General features: G+C 46.1%; 2 protein-coding genes across 8 annotated transcripts in view; one reads left to right on the plus strand and one right to left on the minus strand.

Moving 5' to 3' along the window:
* The window catches only part of STAMBPL1 (STAM binding protein like 1), a 69,303-nt gene extending 45,143 nt beyond the window's left edge, over positions 1-24,160 (plus strand). For 5 of the 7 annotated variants that reach the window (XM_045802370.2, XM_087863152.1, XM_045802369.2 and 2 more), the window contains one exon: positions 729-24,160. In XM_045802370.2, the coding sequence (XP_045658326.1) occupies positions 729-785 (57 nt within the window). In that variant the 3' untranslated portion in view covers positions 786-24,160. The remainder of the gene's footprint in view (positions 1-728) is intronic. The other 2 variants (XR_015724880.1, XM_087863151.1) reach the window with 2 other exon arrangements.
* On the minus strand, positions 10,495-23,154 carry ACTA2 (actin alpha 2, smooth muscle). The gene is made up of 8 exons (XM_045802373.2): positions 23,021-23,154; positions 21,368-21,496; positions 18,687-18,797; positions 16,793-16,877; positions 16,275-16,436; positions 14,650-14,841; positions 13,250-13,431; positions 10,495-10,787 (listed from the first exon to the last, which is right to left on the minus strand). The coding sequence occupies exons 1-8, from the start codon at positions 23,147-23,149 to the stop codon at positions 10,644-10,646; spliced, it is 1,134 nt and encodes a 377-aa protein (XP_045658329.1). The 5' UTR covers positions 23,150-23,154; the 3' UTR covers positions 10,495-10,643.
* Positions 24,161-25,201: the final 1,041 nt, after the last annotated feature.

A 25,201-nucleotide genomic window follows, 5' to 3' on the forward strand; every position in this document is an offset into this window, starting at 1 on the left:
AGTAGACTCTGCTGGCTCTTTTTTACAGATGCTTATTTTTCACCTCTTCCTTTTTTTTTTTTTTTCCCCTTTAAGGAGAGAAACAGTAGCAGTATAATACGGGATAAAACACTGAGGTGCTTAGTTTGGGGTTTTCTTCTCCTGAAAATTAATCAATCTTTGTAGTTACTTCTGATTTCTTTGCATTATTATTTTATCTACAAGAAAATGGCAGGATTTCTACAGCACACTTGATTGTGCATGAAGTTACTTTTCCATTTATGTATCTGTGTGATACGTAAAGAAATACAGTTTTCCTCAGACTCCAAGGAAGCAGATAATGAAAGAAAATGATATTTAGTGTCTCATGAGGTCTTTCTGCTCAGTGTGGCCAGATTAATTTTTCAGAACAGTTCACTGAAAGCTGTAATCATACTTCTTGGTTGGCTACATGTAGCCCCAAAGAAACACTTGTGACTACATCTTTTCTTTCCAGCTGCTTGGCTGGTGGTTCTCTGGCGGGAACACCAGAGGAGCGTTGTTTTGAAGTTAAGACCTACTTAAAATGACAATCACTTGGCAACCTTTATACGTGTGTTTTTGTTGGAAATGAAGAAATATGATTCTATTTGTTCTCATCAGAAACATTTTCTGAATTAGGAACATTTTTAAGTTAGGAAATTCACATTCCCTTTCTGCAGAGAACCATGGTAAATATTATGATGTAAAACCAATTTTTTCTCACCTAGATATGCAAACATGTGTTGGTAAAAGACATAAAAATAACCATGCTGGATCTAAGGTGATGTGTTCCGAAGACTAGCACCATCAACAGCAGACGCGAACGCGTGGACGTGCGGCTGCCAGATTTTCTTAAGACGTTTCCTGAAGTGACTGATATTTTATATTTATACATTTTAGATGAGAAAGTTTGATATTTATTGTTCTGGCCCATTTTGAAGTTTTCTTTTTGGGTTGCTCTGTCTCCGGAGAGTCACAGTTGTGTTACATTGATAGCTGTGAATTCGCCCAGCTGCTCCGACCGCGTAATAAATGACGCTGCAAACAGTACATCTGATGCTCGTAGAGCTCTCTGCGCACGCTTTCAGAGCTTTCTGTGCCTCGTTCCCGTGAAAGGCAATTCCAGGGGGCGCCTGGGTGGCTCAGTCGGTTAGGCATCTGCCTTCGGCTCAGGTCATGATCCTGGGGTCCTGGGATTGAGCACCGTGTCGGGCTCCCTGCTCAGCGGGGAGTCTGCTTCTCCCTCCCCCACTCCCCCTGCTTGTGTTCCCTCTCTCACTGGCTCCTCTCTCTCTCTCTCTCTTTGTCAAATAAATAAAATCTTTAAAAAAAAATCCAAAAATAAAAGTAATTCCAAACGAGAGATGCTGAGTACCAGGGGGTCTCCCAGACAGGCCATCTGTTTCTGCCACCCTTCCCTGTGGTCGAAGATGAGCAGTTTCCACGTGTGAGAAGAAACGTGGCCACAGATGGTAGAGCCATCTTGCGTTCAGTGTCAGCAGGTGGGCTCAGAGATATGTCTGCAGCAGATCCCAGTGGAAGATACCAGAACAGTGAGCTTCTACTCAGGGAGCAGGTGCCAGAGGACTTGGGGTAGCAGACGGCTCATTAACTTGACCGAGAGGACTGAAACCAGACACGCTTGACAGAAGAATGTATAAAGTCTCAAATAAAAGTGTACAGCTTGTTACTGTGAAAGGTAATAGGGGTGATAGGGAGAAGAAATGCAGTGTAGGAAATAACTGATAGTTCTTAGCCTGAGAGAATATGTAAGAAAATAATTTGGAAAGCACACTTGCAATTAAAAGCATCTATCTATAAACCATGGCGCAGGGAACTGGAAGAAAAAAATACCTTTAAGCTGAATAAGGTAACATAAATACAACATTATGGTTTTACTGAGGCTTGGATTAGGATTTGTGACTGGTATCTAGATAAGAAAAGCATGTATCTGGATCAAAAGACAGGGATTAAACAGAAGGAATGGGAGGTTTGTGGTCTGTGTTGGCAAGTTGAATTAGGAGGAAAAACATTGTGGAGACAGAATGTGACCATATTCAGAGGTAGAACGTTTAAAGAGGTGATTAAGGTAAAATGAGGCCACTACAGGGCCCTAGTCCAATCTGACTGGGGTCCTTATGTGAAGAAAAAATTAGGACACAGACGCAGAGGGCAGATCACAGGAGGACACAGGGAGACGACGGCCTCTACAAGGAAAGATGCTTCTGAAGAAACAGACCTGTCCACACCTTGATCTCAGACTTCCAGCTTCCAGAACTGTGGGAAACTGAATTTCTGTCGTTTAAACCACCCAATCTGTGGTATTATATTATGGCGGTCCAGCAAACTCATACAGTACTTAATAAATATTTACTGAAGTTGTTTGTCTTCTTTTTCTTCCTCGGGGACAGAATGGAAATGATTTTCTTTGTCATCACGCAGAAATTACTCTCGTCTCCACAGACCTCGTCAATTATAGAAGAGCAAGCAGGCTGTCTGTGGGTTATTCTCAGGTCCTGAAGTTGCTCCTGGATTCCTTTGAGAAGTGTTTTGTTTGTGGAACAGTTGGCATTATATTTGAAATGCAGTGTCAGTGAAGGCCACATCCCAGGGTTGGTTCCATATCTCCCCCCATTCCATCCGTGCTGCAGACACACAGGTCATCCTGGAGACTGTGTTATCACAACTGCTCAGACTGAGACCGAGGTTTTCATTGGGGAACCAGCCACAGAGGCCCCAAAACATGGGAAGCGGACGTTTCTCTCCTGGCACGTCTTGCAGAATCGTATAGCAAGAGAATGTTTTCCATGAAGAGGGTGCTTGAGAAATGTCATGTGTTTGGCCCTGATCAAGGAAGAGATGAAAACGTTCAGCTCCTTGTTGTTAGAAGAATTTAGCGTGTTATCTGTCGTGAAGACAACAAATATGCAAAAAACTCCTCTGTCCTTTAAGAAACGTGTTTCCTTTTCTGACGTCTTGGCTCTTCATGAGGCAAGAATGTATTTTCCTTGGGGACGGCTGACAAAAACATTAGTTAGTGGCTCTGAGAGAGTCATCATACTGATGTCCGAGAAGACTCTTTTTTTAGTTATCAAAAGGCACGTCTTCATTTGGGTTGCTCTGACAAAAATAGCACAAACGGAGTGGCTTAAACAACAGACATTTACTTCTCTCCGTTCTGGAGACCCGGAGTCTGAGGGAATGCCAGCACATTTGGGGCCTGAGTGGGGGCTCTCTTCCAGGTTTACAGATGGCCACCTTCTTGCCATGTCCTCACGTGGTGGACAGAGGTCATCTCCCTCGAGTCTCTTCTTATAAGGACACTAATCCCATCATCAGGGCTCCACCCTCCTGACTCAACCCCCCCCCACATGCCCCCCTCCACACACCGTCACACTAGGGATTAGATTTCAATGTATGGATTTGGGGACAAGGGAGGTACAAACATTTGGTCCATAGCAAGGCAAGTGCCAAAAAGCTACTGTTTAACCATTTGCCATGCTTTATGGTGGCACTGGTATACATGTGAAATCCCATAATTCCATGAGAAAGTACCATTCATGAGAATATGAATAGCTGTTGTTCTGTTTCCTGTGATCTGGTGTTCAAAGGCCTTCAAACAGATTTACAGAATTACTCTTTGCAAAGATAGTTTTCAGAGAGAATTGCCAGTTGATTCAGTCATACTAGGTATTAGTTTCCAAGAACAAATTTCTCGAAAAGAAAGGGTTTTTTTAAATTAAAGCAATATATTTTATGTTAATAATGTTTTATACTTATGATTTTAATCTTATATTTTTTTATAATTAAACAAATTTAATAAAATCCATATTCCTGTATATGTTTGAATAATCAGAGAGGAGCTAGAGAAATGGGTAAAATGATGAAAATCCAGGGGAAAGAACATTGCCTAGAGAGGAAAATAGCCAGAATGCAGGGGGCAGTTGGAGCAGTGTGGAGGGTGAGGAAGAGAAAACAGAGTGACAGGGAAGGACCCTGAGGAAGGGGGGGTGGGTAGGAGTGTTGTAGACTGCCGTACTGAATTTGTTTAAAGTAAATACCTTGGGCATTGTCTAGACCAAAAGACATTCTAAAACCACAGCGATAATTTTTTCCCAACCATCAGGGAGGATAACCTTCACAGCCACCTTGACCGTGAAAGTGGTTTATTCAACTTAGTCATGGTCTCCAGGGGTCCCCAATGTACCAGTGAATTGAGTGGTGACACTATATTCTTGAGTCTCAAGAGGATGTTTAAAATTCTTCTGTGCAGTTATTCCAAGAGAGAAAAACATTGACAGACTGTTCAAAAAAGTAAGTTTCATAAGGTTTTTTCTCACCAAAAGACTGATGGACAAGAGAAAACAAAACAACTAGAAGACATTTGCTCTAATCCTGAGTTCAGGCAAGGTTTTCTCATCTCCAGAAATGAGGTGTATGAATTATTGATTTCGCAGGTTCCTTGCAGCAATAAAATTTTGTACTTACTGAAGTTTTTGGTTTTTTTTTTTTTGCAAGGCAATGCATTATAATTTTTCCCTGTTTTTAAAAAACTATTTGTTGAGGTAAAATTCATGCAACGTAAAAGTAACATTTTGAAGTGAACAATTCAGTGACACTCAGTCCGTATGTAGTATCTTCAACCACTACGTCTGACTAGTTCCAAAACATTGGCGTCAGTCCGAAGTGAAACTCCTCACCCACTAAGCTGCTGCTCCCCATTTCCTTCCCTCTGGCTTCCGGCAACCACCAATTTGCGTTGTCTTTGTAAATTTATCTATTCTGGCTATTTCATATAATTGAAATCATACAATGTGTGAACTTTAGGGTCTGGTTTCTTTCACCTTAACATTGTGAAAGCTCATCACATTGTACCGTGTATCAGTACTTCCTTCCTTTTTCCTGGCTGACTAATATTCCATTGACTGGATATGCCACCTACGTTCGTCCATTCATCCGGTGATGGATGTTTGGAATGTGTCTGCCTTTTGGCTATCGTGAATAGTGCTTCTTCGAACATGTGCGTAGATGTACTTTTTGAGTATCTGTTTTCATTGTTTGGGGGTATATTCATAGGAGTAGAATAGCAGGGTCATATGGTAATTCTATGTTTAACTTTTTGAGGGACTGCCAAACTGTTTTCCGTAGAAGCTGAACCATTTTACATTCCTGCCAGCAATGTACAAGGATTCCAATTTCTCCACATCTTTGCCAACACATTTTTATTTTGTGTGATAGCCATCGTAGTACATGTGTTTTTGTAGTATCTCATAGTGGTTCTGACAGAGCAGTACATTATTAACTTAATTCTTTTAAAGTAAAAAATATATATTTTAAGATTTTATTTATTCATTTGAGACAGAGAGATACAGAGAGGGGGAGAGGCAGAGGGAGAGGGAAAAGCAGACTCCCCGCTTAGCTGGGAGCCTAACACAGGGCTCGAAACCAGGACCGGGAGATCATGACCCAAGCCGAAGGCAGAAGCTTAACTGTCTGAGCCACCCAGGTGCCCCTAAAGTCAAAATTTTTATAAAAATATTTATTTAAGTAATCTTTACATCCGATGTTCGGGGCTCAAACCCATCACCCCGAGATCAAGAGTTTCTCTCTCTTTGAGCCAGGCGGGTGCCCCAAAGTCAAATTTCAATAATAAAATCCAAGCTGATGTTGAAGATGCCTGAGGCTTCTAGAACTCTCTGTCATCACACGCTTATTATTGTGGGACACCCAGCCTCAGGCACTTATTGAGCTCACTAGAATATGTTTAGAAGAAGAATTTTATTTTATCAAGGACAATTGACTCTTTTGACCGGGTAGGATTAGAAAGACAGGAGAGAGAGGCATTTGGGTAGCTCAGTCAGTTGAGTGTCTGCCTTTAGCTCAGGTTGTGATCTCGGGGTCCTGGGGTCAAGCCCCATGTTGGGATCCCTGCTTGGTGGGGAGTCTGCTTCTCCCTCTCCCTCTGCTCCTCCCCTCTGCTTGTGCTCTCTCTCTCTCTCTCTCTCTCAGACAAATAAATAAAAAAATCTTAGAAATGCAGGAGAAAACAACCAACAAGAGCCATACCAATGGCACCTAAATATTACTTTTCTTTGCATGAAACTCAGTAGTTTATGTATTCACACGGGAGAAGACCTGGGGACGTCCATCTGAAATCACAAACTTTTCCTTTTTTTAAGAACAAGGGCTAGTTCTCAATTGGAAGGATGGAATTCACCTGCTTCATGTATTTTTGTGTGGACAGGTGATGCTCTTTTGCAGAGGAAGATCTGATGTTGGATGATTTTAGGCCGTTTCTTAAAGGGTTCCAGGTTGTAGCATATGCAGAGGGGAGGAAAGGGTCAACCCAATGATAGGACAGAGGAATACGCTTCAAAACCAAATTTGTTGGGAAAGAAAGAGACATGACCTACGAAGAATACGAACATACCATCTTTGGATTGGGTGGGTCTAGAGTGCCACAGACTTTTCTCAAAGGGACATCTGAGTTTCAGCCTCTGAGAAACTGTCATTAACTACACGGTGTAAAAGCCTGTGTCCTCATCAGTTTTCTTAAAGATAGCAAATGTTACAAAAGCACCAGGCAAACCGTAATCATTTATATTTCCTTCAGACTTCCAAGGGGGCATGGAGTGATTACAAGAACATTCTAGAAGAGCGATAGCATCAGGAACGAATTAGCAAGATGGCAGTGCCTGGATGTTTACTTCCTGGTTATGTTTCTGAAAATGAGATGAAGAATTTAACCCACCAGATGAAGCCCCCGTGAATGGCAAATGAATCCAATACCAAATTTCTCACTCAAAACGGCCTTCATGGCTTATAATTGCTGTCTGATTTCAAGACTGAGGTTTCACAGAGAAAATGTTATAAACTCTGCTTTGGAAAATCAGTCAAGGGGCGCCTGGGTGGCTCAGTCGTTAAGCGTCTGCCTTCGGCTCAGGGCGTGATCCCAGCGTTCTGGGATCGAGCCCCACATCAGGCTCCTCCGCTATGAGCCTGCTTCTTCCTCTCCCACTCCCTCTGCTTGTGTTCCCTCTCTCGCTGGCTGTCTCTATCTCTGTCGAATAAATGAAATCTTAAAAAAAAAAAAAGGAAAATCAGTCAAGTCATAGTCAAACTTCTGAAGTCTATGTGTGGTTTGATTCTTTGGGGTTCTCTTTTCAGTTCCACATAGGGGCGCACTGTCCCATCTCGGCCTCTGCCAAGAACTCGGGCCACCTACACCCTACTTCCCCTTCCCCAGCCTCACCCCCTCAGCTCTCCCACCCTGTTTTCCTGGTTAACTCTTACTAAGTTTCTCGTAAGCACTACCACCTCGGGGGGAGGAGGTTCCCCGGAGCCTCTGGCTGTACGAGCCCATCCCCCATATCCATATTTCCACTTTTGTGATCCTCACAGTGCACCCTAGCTACCTGTGGGATGTCCGTCTTCCTCACTAGACCAGAAGTTCCATCTGAGCAGAGCCAGGCCTGTTCTCTGTATGGTTCCCACCTATCCCAGTCCTAGCTGAAAGCAGGTGCTCTTCACGCAGCCCTTGAACTAACTGGGGTCTCCCGGAAATGAACAGGACTTGTGCATCTGGTTTTCATACTCTGACGTGCAACGGCCACATCTAGGGCTGGGTCATTTTCTTCTCCTCCTCTTTCTCTTCCTCCTCCACTTCCTCTTCCTCCTCCCCTTCCTCTTCCTCCTTCTCCTCTTCTCCGTATCTTTTTGAATAAGCTTCACTGCAGCAATGGCTGCTGGTGGAACCATGTGTGTTGGCTCAGACGGCCTCCTCCCCCACTGCAATCGGGAAACCTTCCCCAGGCTGTTCCGTATTCGGAATTCTCTTCAAGAGACTCAGGCTCAGCCTGGCTGCATGAATGACACCACGCTGACAACAAAGACTTACTTGGTTCCAAAAAATAAGTGAGTAACACTCCCACTCATCTGTTCATAGCAAAAGTGTGAATCAATGTTCCTAGAAACCTGTGTCATCTTTTGGGGGGTTTTGCAGAAGCCTGTCATGGGGAAATTTGAGTGGGTTTGAGTCTGGTTCCCTATTGCTAAGGGAGGAAAGGGGATTCAGGAGGCAGCCAAATATGTTGCTGGTTTTATCTCCTCGAGATTCATAGGAGGCTCATCCACAGGACTCTGCCACCCGTCCAGCCCTTCAAGGTCACCGGGCATCTTGTGGAATCAAAGGGAGGAGGAACTAACCTGAGACTGGGCAAAGGTGCTGAGGCACCAAAGCTGGGTGCTCACAAGGGAGGAACAGTTCACGCATGCCCATTTAGTGAGGGGTTCTGGTTCTCCTGATTGCTGCCTCTGGCACTGGCGTTTTCAGGTTCTTGGATGGTTCCAGGCCTCATTCCCTTATCGAGAGCTCCCGTGCTCCGGTGGTAGATGTGAGGTACAGCCATGCAGCAGATTTGTTTTACTCTATGCAAACCCTGTAGTGAGGGTGGGAGCCGTTGGGGATTTTTGCCTGAATTACAAGAGCCATCTGACTATAATTACCTGTGCACTAACGCCCAACTTTAAGTTCTAGTAGGTACGGAGCGCCCTTGACTGGTAAGCGGAAACCTGCAACTGGGAAATTTCCCTCAATCATGACACATTACAGCGGTTCTCAAATTTTGATGTGCAAAGGAATCATCAGAGAAATCTGATTAAAACTCGGGCTCCCAGCCTCAGCTCCAGAGAGTCTAGGTCAGCAGGCTTTGGATTATGACCCAGGAATCTACCCACTTATAATGAGCCCCCAGTGAAGTTGACCTGTGTGACCTGTGCCTTGAGACTTGCTGGCCTAAGGGCTAAGAGTTGGGCTTGGAACCAAGGTCAAGTTGTTCTCTGCCAGGGGCAGGACCACTCAGAGTCTCAGTTCCTCCTTCTATCAAAAGGCAGTAAGAATACCAACTCCATAGGGTTGTCATTGGATAAAATGAGGTCCTAATATATAGGGTTTGGTATGTAGTATTAATATTAATTAGCTCAAGCCACAGGGCCAGAGAAGACCAGGGAGAGCCTGGATTTTCTGGGCCAAACAGGCGTTACGTCTTGGGTAAATCTCTGCAGTGAGTTGCTGCCCTGAGCAGAGACCCCTCACTGGACGGACAGCCAGTGGTTGCTGAGCCCCGCTCAGACTTCCCACACAAGGGAAACGTGGTGCCCAGCTGGGGGCTGCAGAGGGCCCTGAAGAGCCTGGGCAGAAAAGCGCTTTGAGACGAAGGCCCTTATGAGGAGGGAAGGTGTTTCTCTGCCTCTTTGTACCTCCCAGGCCAAATGGCTCAAAGAGAAGTTGAAGTTGATGGCTCCTCTGCATAATGGTATCAAGGGAACAATTTCTGTTTCTCCATCTGTGAAATGGACACAGTAATAATATTGTGCCCGCCTCGTTGTGAAGAACACATGAGGGAGGAGATCCATTAAACCCTTTGTGTGATGACGGACACCGGCGGGACTTGGAGAGACTTGTTAACTCTCCCATCCCTTCTTGTGTGAATGTATCTGTAACATCTTATTCGGACAGATATCGATCAGGAGAAGGGAAACCGACAATCTAGATGGATAGTGAGAGTTTGGAGCATTTCTTGTTCTTTTAAGAATCTGTTTCCCCTGAAAGACTTAAGGTCATACTTTCTCCCAATACACCTACCCAGCTTTTATAATGGTTCAACTTAAGATTTTTTGACTTTATGAGGGTGTGAAAGCAAAAGGCATTCGGTAGCAACTGTACTTGGAATTTGAATTTCGATCTTTCCCCAGGCTAGCGCTGGGTGGTAGGTACCCTCCCCTGAGGCTGGGCTGGAGCAGCAAACACAGCTCCCAGGGTCAACGACACACACACCTCCTGCAATTTCGGACCCATGCAGTCATCTTTCACTTTACGGTATTTCATAAACTACATGAGATATCCAGCACTTGTATTTTTGTTTGTTTGCTTGTTTTTTATAAAATAGGCTTTGTGTTAAGTGGTTTCGCCCAAATGGAGGCAACTGTCAGTATTCTAAGCACATTTGAGGTCGGCTGGGCTCATGTTCCGTACTTAGGTGCGTTAAATGCATTTCGACTTGCAATATTTCCAACTCAGGTTGGGTTTGGTGGGATGTAAGCCCATCGCAAGTTGAGGAAAATCTGTATACTTACTGTTTCATATGTTTCATATATTTTATAATCATACACCTGTGCGTGTATAATACAGAGTTGTTCTGTTTTCGCACATCAGCCTCCCAGTACTGAGGTTATAAGACAGCAAAGTAACGTGATGACCCAGCAAGTGGTGAAGTCAGGGTGGCTTATCCTATTGATACACTTTCATCCACGTTTCCATTTACCTCCCATGTATTTTCAGATTCTTTCCGCTGACAGCATTTAGTCGGAACATCCCAGGTTAGTGTGAGCGAGCCCCTCCTAGCCGTATCATGTCCCAGGATCCACCACGAGGGGGAGCCACGGGTCCACCTACAGAAACAGGTGAGTCGCCGGGTGCCCGGCTAAGGCTGCAGGTTCCCAGTAACATATTTCAGATTTATTAAAAAACACATAGGTAACAAGTCAGAGCTTTGGCTAGGAATGATTCGGAAAAGAATTGAAGGCGTTACTCCACATAACATTCACAGTTGTGTGCCAGAGACAGACAGAGAGCAGTAAGTGTTTTAGAAGCATTTGCGGTGGACAATGGATGGCCCCGCCTCATCGTATTCCTGTTTGCTGATCCACATTTGCTGGAAGGTGGACAGAGAGGCCAGGATGGAGCCTCCGATCCAGACAGAGTACTTGCGCTCCGGAGGGGCAATGATCTGTTGGCCAGAATGAGAAAGAAGGGCCGTTAGCACGCTAGGACGGGGCCTGGCATTCCCCCAGGGTCCAGAGTGGGTGGACCTTGCTGAGCTCAGTGGACAACAGGGACAGTCTTGCTCTCAGATGCCTGGCCCTAACCCCATCCGGACCCTAAGCCAAGGGAGGCGACAAGTGAATTTAGAGACTCTCCAAGGAGCACATTTGTTTCCCTGGCTTCCGTTACAGAATCTATTCTGAAACCCCTCTGACGACTCTGATGGCGTTGGTCTGCTCAACAAAGGACGGAAGTGAGCCCCGCATCCCGTCTGGCCTCTGCTCAAGAGCCCGGATGATGTCTCTGATTTCCATAAACTGTGTCTCAGAGCTCAGCAAAACACATATATTTTCTGTGAAGACAAACACCGGCGTCCTCCATGAGGGGCTTTGGTTTGCTGGAACTGTCTCTAGGAGTCTCCTTCCACCTGTTTAAGTCCACCGAGCTGCACTGTTTCACCTAGGGGGCTCAGGGTCCCCTGTGGGATGACCGTTTATTTCCCTGGGGTAGGTCCCAGTGGCTCTCCCTGCTACCCAGGCCTGACAGGCAGGGCATGCTAATGTTCCTTAAACAAATGAACGGTTTAGACGCAGAGAGCGGTGACTCAAGCCAGGGGTCCCATCTACCTGCAGGAACCCCAAAACATAACTATAGATGAACAATTCCCAACCCCACTCCCGACTTGGATACTTGGGTAGAGACAAATATTGACACTTGGGCAAAAGGACAAGGTATTTCTGAAACCACGGTGGAAAGGTTTAATTTCTGTTTATCCCCCTAGCTCTGTTTGAACATTTATTTTTCATACACGTAGCTAATATTTACCGAGCACCTACTATGTGCCTACACGATACTAAGCGTTTTACACGTATTCAGACCAGTGTAGAGAGTGTTGAATTAGCACCATGTTACACATGGGGAAACAGAGCCTGTGAGAGGTTTAAGTACCTGACGTTAGGTCACACTGGTTGCACACCTGTCAGACCCGATATTCAAACCTGGACCTCTCCTAGGTGTGGTTTTGTTTTGTTTTGTTCTGTTTTAGAAGCAACCTTTTCATTTGGGGGTAATTTTAGATGGACAGAAAGGTGGTACCTATAACCCCACCATCCAGTGTCAGTTGTTCCTAAAGTCATCACCTTACGGCCCCAGGTCTTTTAACGGGTTTTCTCTCCCCACACTGGAGCCCCACGTTCCATATTCGTGTTATTCAAGAAGCCAGGTTTGGGGAAGCAGGAACCGGCCGGCTCTGGCTGCCACGGTCTGTAATACACCCCCACCTAGGCGGACTTTGTCAGTGAGCCCTGAGCTGGTGGTGTGGGAGGAAGAGGGGAAGACAGCCAATCAGAGGAGCATCCAAGAAACATCAACGTCAGGAAAGAGTCTCTCCTCTCACCATGCAGTCTTTCAGAGCCTGCACATCGCAGAGAGCTCCGGTCTGGCTCTCTTTCTGTTATCTGCAAACCCTTTTCAAAAACTGACAAGGGAGTGCAAATAACAGAGACCGTGTTTGAATACTTCTCGCAGGTGTGTGATCTGCATGCGGAGTGCCCTTTCTTCCGCTCCCTGGGACATGGGTCAGAGAGTCCCAGCGTGGCTTCTCATTTCCGAGCGCGGTAACAGCCTTTGAGAAGTCACCAGGTACATGTAAGTTTGCCTCCAAAGAACCCTCTTTATTTAATCTCTGAGCTCCCGCGACTGGGACTCAAAACGCATAATATAAGGGTCTTTGGTGGCTCGGGGACTGAGGTGGGTCATCCTGGAGGGATTCTGTGCTTCTGAGCATCGAGATCAAAAAGGAGAGCCAGACGGAGAGCCGAAGATACAACTCATTCTTGGCCACTGAGCTGTGATCACTTTTGGCAGTGGAAAAAAGAGTACAAGGTATAGAATCTACCACATTTAAACCTCTTTGGAAATATGTCTGGCTCATCCAATTTTTTGTAACATTCTATGTGTGAGATGCACTATTTCTGTGATGGGGCAAAATGACACAATGTATATTTTCAAGGGATATGACAGAAATCATCTAGACTTACTGTGGGGATCGTTTCACAATATATGCAAATACTGATCTATGTTATACACCTGAAACTAATATAGTGTTACATGTGGGTTATAAATCACTAGAAAAATAAAGGGATATGCACACGTGGGGAGCTCAGTTGAACTTCACTCCTGAAAGTAGCTGATGGACAAGGATAAGTACTGATTAAATTTTGTGCAGAATAATTGAGCTTCTCTGATGAACTGGGCTGACTTCTAACCTGTAAGGGGTGGAACTTGTGGACGTGTACTCACTGCTTAGCCTGGGAAACCACAAGCACATGTGAGGAAGACATGGCCCCTGAAGAGCCCGTCACGTCTGGTGATGGGGTTGGTGTCATAGCCGGCAGCATCGCCATGACACCTGACCTTGAACCGTACCTTGATCTTCATGGTGCTGGGCGCCAGCGCGGTGATCTCTTTCTGCATGCGGTCAGCAATGCCGGGGTACATGGTGGTGCCCCCGGAGAGGACATTGTTGGCATAGAGATCCTTCCTGATGTCAATGTCACACTTCATGATGCTGTTGTAGGTGGTTTCATGGATGCCAGCAGACTCCATCCCTGCAAAGGAGGCATGGGCCATGATCCTTGGGTGGTGGGCAAAACCCAGGTCAGACCTGGAAGAGCTGCGTGAGCTGCTGGAGGGTCTTACGCTGGACTGAAGCTAGGCAGGCACTGCGGTGTAGGGACCACCCTCTTGCCTAGAGAGGAAGCCTAATGTGGTCCCTCCAGGGGAACGAGGGCTACAACATTACATCGCTGATAGTTAACAGACTCACCGCTATGTGCGGTTCAAGTAAGTGCAGAAGGTCCCGTGCGGAGCCAGCATGCAGTCATAGCTCAGGGCCACCCCAAGTCTCTGCCTGCTCCCTTGCTCACGCCCCTCAAAGCTAAAGGGCACCGAATTACCAGGAGGGTCCTTCACCCGATTTGGACAAGGTCTCCTTTCCCTTCAATTTTGATAATAGTTTGGTTTTGGTTTTTTGTTTTTTTGCCTGCACTTTTAAAAATTTCTGATGTGTGTCTTTTGAAAAGAACCTCCAGGTGGCCCTTCATGATTTGTGGTGCCAGAATGTAATAGTAATAATACCTAGTTAATCATTATTAACAATATCTAATCGTTACCGAGTGCTTGTTTTGGTCAGGCGCTGGGTTAAGTATCCCATGCGTATCTGTCATACTTCTTAGAACGACCCTGTGATGCCGGTACCCTCACAACCCTCACTTTATACACGAGGACACGGAGGCCTGGGGACCTTGAGTGACCTTCCCAAGATCATGACAGTAGAACTGAGACTCAAGCCTGGGCTTACCCCTCTCAGAGCCCACCCTCTGTAAACAACTATGCTAACCTTTGTCCAAGGTCAATGCTAATGTAGGAATAAGCTCTTTCATTTTTCTCACCCCGCCCCCGCCAGCCCAGCAGTCCTCCTGAAGTCTTGGCATTCATCACATCCTTCCCATCCATCCATGGCTCCACTGTGGCCTCATCACAGGCAATATCTGATTTTTTCCCCCATACTCCCCACAGCAAGGATGCTTTTGGCTTGACTACAGCATAGACCGTGTTTGCTCAGAAAGAAAACTCCTTTCCTGACCTCCTTCTGCTCTCCCTAAAAATCTGACACTCTTTCCCTTGGCCTGGTTTAGAAATACATTTGGTCTTGTGGCCCCTGGTCCCCGTCCCCACATGCAGAAAGATGCTGAGAGCCAGGGACTGGCTGGATTCGGGGGGCTAGGGTGCTCCCCCCTGCCCAGGGATGGGATGCTGAAGCCTACCGATGAAGGAGGGCTGGAACAGGGTCTCCGGGCAGCGGAAGCGCTCATTCCCAATGGTGATCACCTGCCCATCGGGCAGCTCGTAGCTCTTCTCAAGGGAGGAGGACGACGCAGCTGTGGCCATCTCGTTTTCAAAGTCCAGAGCCACGTAGCACAGCTTCTCCTTGATGTCCCGGACAATCTCCCGCTCAGCTGCCGAGATACAAACATGAGGGTTTGTGTAGAAATCCACCCGCCTCACTTCAGTTTCTCCTCCAATAAGGGTTCCTTTAAAAACGTGTGTATTCGATATTCTGCAACCCAAAATCCGTGATGGCAATTAAACTACAGGTCCTCGAGGGACCCACTTCTGTCCCTAGCAGAGGGGTAGGCTCCTCAAAAATGTGGTCTGGAAAACGCATAACAGGAAGAAAAGGAGCTAGAAAAGGCACAGAGCAGGACATCCTTTTGTACGTTACATTTGGGGTTTTTTTTCCTCCCAGAATTAACTAGTCACTCTCTGTTATGATTGTCTTACAATAGTTTGTTATATTGGATTTTCAGTGGACCAGGAAGTCTTATGCTTTGAGGCCCCCACGGTTTTCAAAACGCTCCAGAGACCCATGTTGCCTGGCCCGGGCAGGTCCCAGTTCACACCACTGGCATATTCATTACCTTCCAGAAGAAGGCAGGCCGGGGAGGCTCAGTTATGCACAGTCAAAGAGGAAGAAGCGAGCAGGCAGTATCTTTCAGACTCCTGCCCTCTGACCTTCTGAGCTATTTGCTCCACCTAGGCCCCTGGAGCCTTTTGGAGATCTTCTGGGGTTCTTTTGTGAGGAGCAGAAGAGGAACATAGGAATGAATTAAACTCCCTACCCCCAAAAGAAACTTTAACACCCACAGGGCTCAAGCTCGGAGTCTGTAATAAACCTCAGGTGTGTCCAGACACGGAAACGTGTGGACAACACCAGATTGATGAGGGGAGGGTAGGCAGCCAGGGCTGGGACACTGAGGACGCCCCAACGTGTCCAGCGCCATCTGAGGTTGCCTCTTGAGGTCACAGCCGGGCGGCACCAGCTTGGGGGCCAAAGACGCAGGAAAAGCTTCCTGCTGGGTTGGTCTTTATACTAACTAACAATTATTGACTTACTGACTTTGAAATATGGAATTACTCAGTGCTGGGAATTCCACATGCTCAGGGTCGTTCGATACGACAATCACGGGAGGGTGAGGAGACCGTGGTTTGCTGAAGTCGGGTCACCTGGCTGGTGAGTGGCAGGACCGGGACCCGGGCTCTCCCCTGGTGTATCCAGGAGTGCCAACCACTGAGCCCAGCAAACGCTGCCCGATGCTGTCCCCTGTATCTTCCCATTCAATGATCTACTTCTGAACAGAGGAGGTGAAAAAATGTCCAAGTGACACAGCCCAGCTTAGCTCTTCTCCTAGAGGTTCTCACTGTCCTTCTCAAGGAAACCGTTTCACGACTTAGAGCGAGAAAGGCCATGCTTCGCACTGGGCATTGGAGTCAGGCCTTGCCACCTGCACGGTCCCCTCCCATCGTTTCCCTGATGGTCACCAGGGTCCTGGACGTCACTCTGAAGGAGACGCGGCCCCTTCGCCCCCGGCCTCACTCCCGCGCCCCTCACCGGTCGTCACGAAGGAGTAGCCGCGCTCAGTCAGGATCTTCATGAGGTAGTCGGTGAGGTCGCGGCCGGCCAGGTCCAGACGCATGATGGCGTGCGGCAGCGCATAGCCCTCATAGATGGGCACGTTGTGGGTGACCCCGTCTCCGGAGTCCAGCACGATACCTGGGGACGAATGGGCACGATGAAATCACCGTGGCAGCAGGGACAGGGGCCCTGGATGGCCGAATGAAAGGGGAGGTTCTGAGCCTCTGATACAAAAGAGAGGAGAGAAAGCACGTGAGAGCATAGGACAAGCAGGACAGGGCTTGGGGAAGATAGAGAAAGGGCAGGAAGAGAGACAGAGAAAATGGCTCGCTGGAAATAGGAGCCCGAGGACTTGTTTTCCAAGGTGGGAAGAAGGCTTTCGGGGCTGGGATTAGCCCTGTCAGTTCTAGCGACCCCCCAGTCCATCCAAAGGCCATGTTTACCACCATCAAACCCCGTCAGGGACGGTGCACCCAATGAGGGCTCCCCCCTACCGGTCGTGCGTCCGGAGGCGTAGAGGGACAGCACGGCCTGGATAGCCACATACATAGCTGGCACGTTGAAAGTCTCAAACATAATCTGCAAATCAAACCAAAGAGCTAAGTTAGTGATGCTGCCCGCCAGTCTCGGCAAGAATGTTCAAGAGAGCGCCCCTCGAAGGTGGGCTTGGAATACAGATGCCCCCCCGCCCCCCCGCCCGGCTCTGGGCAGAGGACACTCTGACCTGAGGGTGCAGTGAAGGGAAGGGGCGGTGCACACATGTGACAAGTGGGGGTATGCAGGGCTCTGGCTCCCATGTGACCTCGGAGAGCTCACCAGGCTACCAGCTGACCACTGTGCGCTTCCCTCCTGGTCTCTCAACCGTGAACAGAGGAGTTTGGACTAGGCGAGCTCCAGTGTGAGCAGCCTAGGACGTATTAATGATATCAAAGCCAAAAGACCAAGAAAAGAAGACAATCGGGCTTGGACTTCTCTGGTCTACAGTAGGACACCTTTGACCAGAAGCTCGGACCGGTTGGGAATGAGCCCAGTTCTGTGATTTGTCTGAGGGTCCTGTTCATCTGTTCTACTTTTTCATGTAGTTGCTGAGTCAATGGCAGCCCTAGAATCCGAGGCCACTTTGGCTTCAACGGAAGGAACCTTGATCCTGGAAGACGAGAAATGCCCACTGGTAGCAGAGGGCTCCATATGAATGCCAGTGTCTCTGCTCGTGCAGTCTGGGGACAAGATTAGGACCAGAGCAGCTGCAGGTCACTCGTAAGAAGGTTGTACACATGGAGATGCCCACGGACCTCCACTTCTCCATCCGCCAAACCCTCCCTGGTCTATCCACCAGAATATCTGACATCATTTCCTAGACAACCGTGATTCCCAACCGTTTTTCTGTCCCCACACCATCCCAGGGACAAGAGCGCCCATCCGAAATGACATCCCTCGCCACGTGGAGGGACTCCCAGGCACACAAGCGCCCCCTGCCAACAATGACCGCACGCGTGTGTTGGTGTAAGCACCAAGAGCTCTTCTGAGGAATCGGCCATGCCATATTTACGTTTGTTGGTCTCCAGGCCCCAAAGATCCCAGGTCGGTTCCAGGCTCGGCCGCTTCTATGCGATCCTTGAATTTCTCATTTATATAATCAGATATATCATTGTATAATCACTTACATAACTCTTCCTTTATAGAATATGACCTGCTTCCCATTGTTCAGATTGAAAGAGACAATGCACATAAAATGCTTAACCCAGAGCTTCACTATAACAAGCATTGAGCTGACATTGGATGCTTTTATTGGAGAGCACAACCAGACTGGGAGGCTTGTCCACCTGGTGGAATGGATGCTCTCCTACTCTAAGGTCTTTCAGCTTCAGGCAACTCATAATAATGACAATAAATTCTAGTATTTGTTGAACGTTCATTACATCGGGCACCACAAAACATGTTTGGCATTTTGCCTCATTCATCCTCACATCAACGCTTTGAAAAATAATAGCACTAGTCTTATTCCCGACACATAGACAAGAAAACCAGGAATCCAAGAAATGAAGTGGATTCGTGAAGCTCACGTAGCTGAGAAGTGACAGATTCTCCGCTGTATGTTACCCCACATTTTGAGATGATTTCTTCTTAGAAGTTTTTAACCCAACACATCCAACTTTTTCTGTTACATGTGTTAATTTCCAATTGCTTTTGGAGTCAAGGGGCAGTTCCCCTAGTAATGGTGTGAGGACCATCAAGCTGTTTCCATCCTTGGGGATCCCCAAGTTCCTGGCAAGTCGTTGGTTGCGAGTGGGTTGCTGGGGTGGACCTCCTCTCTGCTGTCCTGCCCCATCCCTTTCAAACAGGACTCTCCCCCAACCCTGGGGGCTGGATCCTGCAGTGGCTCTTTACCTGGGTCATTTTCTCCCGGTTGGCCTTGGGGTTCAGGGGGGCCTCGGTCAGCAGAGTGGGGTGCTCTTCCGGGGCAACACGAAGCTCATTGTAGAAAGAGTGGTGCCAGATCTGGCAGGGACCAAGGAGAAACACAATGAGGCGATGTTGTGGGGGGCTGCAGACCCCCAGAGAGGGACCAGAAGGAGCTGAATGAAACTAGGACCAAATAGTATGCTGCAAGCACTCATGAAATGTCCACGTTTTTTCTGACACAGACACCGAAGCTCAAAGACTATGAGTAACTTACCCACAGTGACTCAGCAGGAACCCAAACCCAGGACAGTGGGGCAGGATGGCATCACGGTTAAGGACACAGGCTCTAGTGTCAAATCTGGGTTCAAATCCCAGCTCCACCACTCCTTGGTTGTGCTTGCTAAGGCAAATTTAACCCTTCCCAGCTCGCCTCACCATGGGTAATATGAAAATAACTAGTACGTCTTGGCGAGAACCCTAGAGTTACTCTTTAGGCCAGTGCCTGGCCCAGAATAAGTATTATTATTATTCTTCAACTATACTTTTGTTTAAACCAATCTTTATGCCCAACGTGGAGTTTGAACTCACAACCCCGCGATCGGGAGTCTCATGCTCTTCGAACTGAGCCAGCCAGGCGCCAACTCTGTCTTTACCCCTACTCCCACTTTAGTTAATATTCCTGGGGAAATGGTTTAGTTTAGCAAGTAAAGGGATAAATGAGTGAATGCATGAATGGATGCATGAAACTGGCCTGAGAAAGCTAGTTACCATTTTTAATACTTTTTGGGACATTTCCCGCCACAACGTATGCTGAGAGAGGAGGACAGGTTTCCCTGTTTCTGCCTCCACGCCCTCTGTCCCCCCTCTGCTCTCCAGGGCTGGGAGAAGCCTGCCCTCATGGGCACACTCCGGGCCTTCCCTTCGTGGGCAGACTGTTGGCCTTCAGCTGTTTTGAGCAAAGTACTGCCTATCGATACCGCGTCTTGGTGTACTTTGGGCATGAGTGTGTTCGCTTCATGGTTGAGCAGCCTCTTTAATCATCGATGCCAAAAAGAACAGACCATTGTAAGAAGGGCTAAACCGATTATTTTTAAGGGCCTGGAAAGTCTTCCCTAGCATCAGGAATATTAGATTCATCCAAAGCTGAAACAAAACAAAAACTGCGAAAGTTTTTATAAATCGACAAAAGCTAGATTGACTTTAAAGAATCTTTATCTTGTTCCAGTTTCTTTGGTTTTAAAGTTGTGGTTTCTAGAAAGGAAAGAAAGCTCTTGAGAGTTGTACTCCTTTGATGGAATAAAAGTAGCAGAGTGCTCAAGAAATCCCGCCCTTCAGATTAGATACTGTGGTTACCCCAAAACGTCACTGAGAAAACAAGCCCCCCCCCGGCAAACCTCTCTCCCCATCCCACCCCCCATCTCTCTCCAGAAGACACATTAAACTGCAATTTTAGAAATGATGAAATGCTTTATTCATCACAATTCTCTAGGTGCCTGCATTCCGAGATGCTGTCGGCCCCAGGGAGAAACTCTTAGAGCATTTCCTGCTGCTATTTTTAACTTCTCCTCCGTGCAAACAGCAGCCTGAACCAATCTGGCATCTCAGACTAAGAAACTGAGTGAAATGCAATTGTTGTAGAGAAGTAGAGTCCTGAGCACTATTACTGATAAATTCTAGCAATACTGTTTTCTATTAAACTGGTGTGATTGCGTGTGTGTGTGTGTGTGTGTGTGTTTGTGTGTGTGTGTAGGGAACTGACAAATATAAGTCCAGATATCGTGTTCTAATATTTTGCTACAGTAAAAAAAATTAATGTCATTTTCTCATTAGTCTGTCTGCTTTTTCTCCAATCACTTGTGTTTCTATGATGTCTAATAACAAACATTAAAATCCTAGAATTTGGGGTGGCTAGGTGGCTCAGTCGGTTAAGTATCCGAATCTTGATTTCCGCTCAGGTCATGATCTCAGGGTCATGAGATCGCTGGGTGTGGAGCCTGCTTAGACTCTCTCTCTCCGCTGCCCTTCCTACCCTCCCCACCCTCATGTGCCCTCTCTCTCTCTCTTTTAATCTGAAAAAAAAAAATCCTAGGACTTAACTCTTCCCATAAGCTCTTTTATATGAAATTGGGAGATAAAGCAACAAAGAGAGGCACTTTCTAAAATACTTATTTAAAAATTTTTGTCGGTTGCTTGTGCTTCAATATACTGGGGAACATTAGGAATGTAGCGAACTTGCGATGTCATGGCTCCCGCTTCTACAGTGAAAACTAAGACACTTAACAAAAAGGTTCAGGGTGAGTGAATGAAGAACTTTCCGGCGTGGGCGGGGCAGAGCTGCTCCAGCTTCCCTCCTCCGCTGGGAGGCACAGCCTTTCGGCTGCCAGTGAGAGCAAGGGGGGTGGGGGAATCATTCTCCTGGCTGCTGGCCCGGGAAGGTAATCCAGCTGACTGAGACAACAGACTATTAATTCCCACCACAGGCAAAGGGCTGCTGTTCTCCGCAGAACAGTCTCCCTCTAATTAGTTTATAAACCCTGTCAGGCAAGGGATAATTTTTTTAAGAAGCATTTCAGGATTTTTTTTTTCAACAGTAGCAAGATGTTTTGAACCAGGGCCACAGAAATTATGCTTCTTGAAGGCTCGACCTCCAGAGAAGCTCCCAGTACCTTTTCCATGTCGTCCCAGTTGGTGATGATGCCGTGTTCTATCGGGTACTTCAAGGTCAGGATTCCCCTTTTGCTTTGTGCTTCGTCACCCACGTAGCTGTCCTTTTGTCCCATTCCCACCATCACTCCCTACAAAGATTCAGCACAGCCTGAGTCAGCCTCCCCAGAACTTGTATGCTCCAATCACGAAGAGTTAAATCATTGCCATAGGAAGTTCCTTGTTCGCTGCCAGGACTTGACATTCTGTCTACGGTCACTATGCTCGTAAACAACGTCCCTCAGTTGATGGCAACAGCCCTGAATCAGTCTCTAAGCAGCAGAGGGCCCAGAGGGTGAAGCAACTTTACACTGTATTTTTTTTTTATCCGCTCTGTTTCTTAACGAGCTCTGTTAGGCCAGAGACTACCCTTGTCTTTTTCGCCACTAGAACAGATTGCCCAGCAAACATTTATCACTCAGTAATTACCTGTTAAACGAACGTATGAAACTTCACATATTAGTTACATGGCACTTTGCTTCTTATAAATCCTTGAAACTACACTGTTAAAGTTGTCACCCGCCGAAGAGATGTGAATATTTTCTAACCATTATAAGCAAAAGCATTATATCGACAAATGACCACTCAGTGCTTGATTTCTAATAAATAAAAATCCATACCAATCAACATTAAGACATTTACCTAAACTAGTCAGAAGTGTTTTCTTAATCATTAAAGTGAAGCTTAAACAAACAACAACAAAAGAAAGGACATTCTTGTTGGGATTTTTTAATGGCACTGGAATGATTGTTTCAGAATTGCCAAACAGTCATGGCTGCTAGAGAGCCGTAAATGGTGGTTTGTGCAAAATATTTCCATCCCACACAGTTCAACAAAGAGACAGGTTTCAGATTTCATTCATTGGAAGAGGCCATTATTTATTCTTGTGACTATATGCCAAACCAAGAGCCCAATAAGCAACTACATTGCTGATGCGAAGGAGAATTTCTAAGGTGAAATTCTCTGTTTTTACCATGTGGCTGCCCCCAACATTTTGTTTATACATAATGTCCCCTAAAATTACCATGTGGCTGTCCACGCATATGCCATTGACCCCTACAATATGTAAAATTACATCTGGTAGCAAAGCCTCCCCTCATCTAATATCAGGATCTTTGAGAGTGAGTGACCTAGGCATTCATTTTCTTTTCCTTCCAAAGACTGGTTGTGGTAGGCATTACTAGGTAACTCACAGTATTTCTGATGATGATAATGATTGTATTGAGACAAAAAGGAATTGTGAAAAAAGGTTAACTTTATGTCTGATAGACACCCACCAGAAAATCTGTCTATGTGGTATATGAAATTCATACTTATTCCTAGACATCAATCATCAGAGGTATGTTTTTAACAAGGTTACATAATTTCTGGGCAGAGAGGAAGAGACAGTCTGTGGATACTCACGGACACACAGACCTAGAAGGACCTAATCTATACCCCCGTTTCTCTCTATTCCAGTCAGAATTTCTTTTATTGAATACATTTCATGTGCAACATTGTGTGAGTTTTAGGTGCACAGCTGTTATCTTGATGCATTTATGTATTATATGTTGTCATGTGATTGTCAATGTAGCGATAATTATCAAGTTAGGTAATTATAGTACGATATTGCTCACCTGATGTCTGGGGCGTCCCACGATGGATGGGAAAACAGCCCTGGGAGCATCGTCCCCAGCAAAGCCGGCCTTACAGAGCCCAGAGCCATTGTCACACACCAGGGCAGTGCTGTCCTCTTCTTCACACATTTTGGCTGGAGCTGCTTCACACTGTCCTACGGGAACAGGGAGGAAGCCCACCCAGCTGTCACCCAGCAATCGTGGCCCTTAACTAAGCACTCCTACTCTGTCCTCCTAGAGTACAGACTTCCATGTTCCTACAACTGGCCTCCAACACAGTGTGCTCAGAAGCTCTCTAAAGAACGACCAAGCAAGGGGCGCCTGGGGGGCTCAGTCGGTAAAGCATATGCCTTTGGCTCAGGTCATGATCTCGGGGTCCTGGGATCGAACCCCATGTTGGGCTCCCTGTTCAGCCAGGAGTCTCCTTCTCCCTCTCCCTCTGCCCCTCCCCCTGCTCGTGCTCTCTCTCTAATGAATAAATAAAATCTTTAAAAAAAAAAGAAGAAGGAGGAGGAGAAGAAGAATGACCAAGCAAGTGAATGAACGAACAACTGTAGAGCACAGATGGAAATATCAGACTGTGAGACCAGATCTTCAGGGAGACAAGTCACTTGTCATATGTCAAAGAAGTTTCTGGAATTTGCTGTCTGTATCAACCCAAACACATTTTTCTAGATAGGTTATGATGTTTAAGTATTTTCTTAACAAGGTAAATTTTGAGGGATGGGCAGCAGGGGAAAATTTGGAAATGTTGAGATGTTAAAACATTTAATGTAAAGTGTTGAGTGTTGAAAAGAAAAATCTCTTCTTGGTCCTGAGAACAGTTATTTTACCTTTGGAAAAACATGAGCCAATTGAAACTTTCTAAGAAGGTGCTTTAAATTGTAGGGGCCACCATTATTCTCCATTAACAAAAATCACAGATGGGGCACCTGGGTGGCACAGCGGTTAAGCGTCTGCCTTCGGCTCAGGGCGTGATCCCGGCGTTGTGGGATCGAGCCCCACACCAGGCTCCTCTGCTATAAGCCTGCTTCTTCCTCTCCCACTCCCCCTGCTTGTGTTCCCTCTCTCGCTGGCTGTCTCTGTCTCTGTTGAATAAATAAATAAATAAATCTTTTAAAAAACAAAAAAAAACAAAAATCACAGGTAACCTAAACATTCAAGTGAGGGACAGTCTAATAAATTGCACGTCTGGTAGAAGAACACCTGCTGCCATTAGGAAAGCTGAAGGAGAGGGAAAAGTGTATTCCATGTAAGAATAATAGATTAGAAAAAATCACATTGTACAATCCTATTTAAAATGTATTTTTATGCATTGAGAAAAGATTAATTGTATTTACCAAGACGTTGATGGGTATTATATTGAAGCAGTGGATTTTGTAGGTGTGTTTAATGATCTTCTCTGGGTCCTGTCATATTTTCTAAATTGAGCATGTATTCTTTTAGTAATAAAACAATATTTTTAATATCCTACTCTTACGCTTGGATCCTATCACCAAATTTGAAAGGTTTGGAATGAAAGTAGTAACTTTGTAGCTTTGGGAAATTGAAGGTTTGTTAGAGAGACCATTTTCATTCAATGCCCTCATTTTTATTAATGAGAAAACCCAGAGGAAGTGTTTTGCTCAAGGGGACACAGGACATTGGAGGCAGAGTTGAATCAGAGATCAGGTCCCTTTGGCTACCCCCTTGACTTTCAGTTTAGATTCTCTTCCGTTTTTCCAAGCAGAATTAGGTGGAAATATCTCATAAAGAAAGGGACACCCAGAGTTCTCTGCTCAACTTTGAGATTTTAAGATTTCAAGCTGAGGAAGATTTTTCTAAGTTGGTGAACTCACTGCACACCCAGACCCAGATATAAAAGGCAATTCCTTTAAGGAAATTTCTGGGGTGTGAGAAAAGAAACAAAACAAAACAAAACAAAACAAAACAAAACAAAATGCTTTGCTGTTGGAGTTCTTCCAGATCATTCCCAGGAAATCAGTGCTGTATCTTTCCAGATGCTGTGTAACCCTTTGCAAAGAGCATGAACCTCAAATGAGACCATGCATTTTAAAATCTGGAACAGGTGTTATTCTCTCCAATTGACAAACAAGGAAATTAAGACTCAAGGAATTGAAGTGACTTGTCCAAGATCCCAACACTGGTAAAGTTAGGAGAAGACAGAGCGTGTTTTGTTAC

The sequence above is a fragment of the Ursus americanus genome, chromosome 6 (assembly GCF_024610735.1).
Source record: "Ursus americanus isolate L20-20 chromosome 6, mUrsAme1.1.p, whole genome shotgun sequence".
Lineage (NCBI taxonomy): Eukaryota > Metazoa > Chordata > Mammalia > Carnivora > Ursidae > Ursus > Ursus americanus.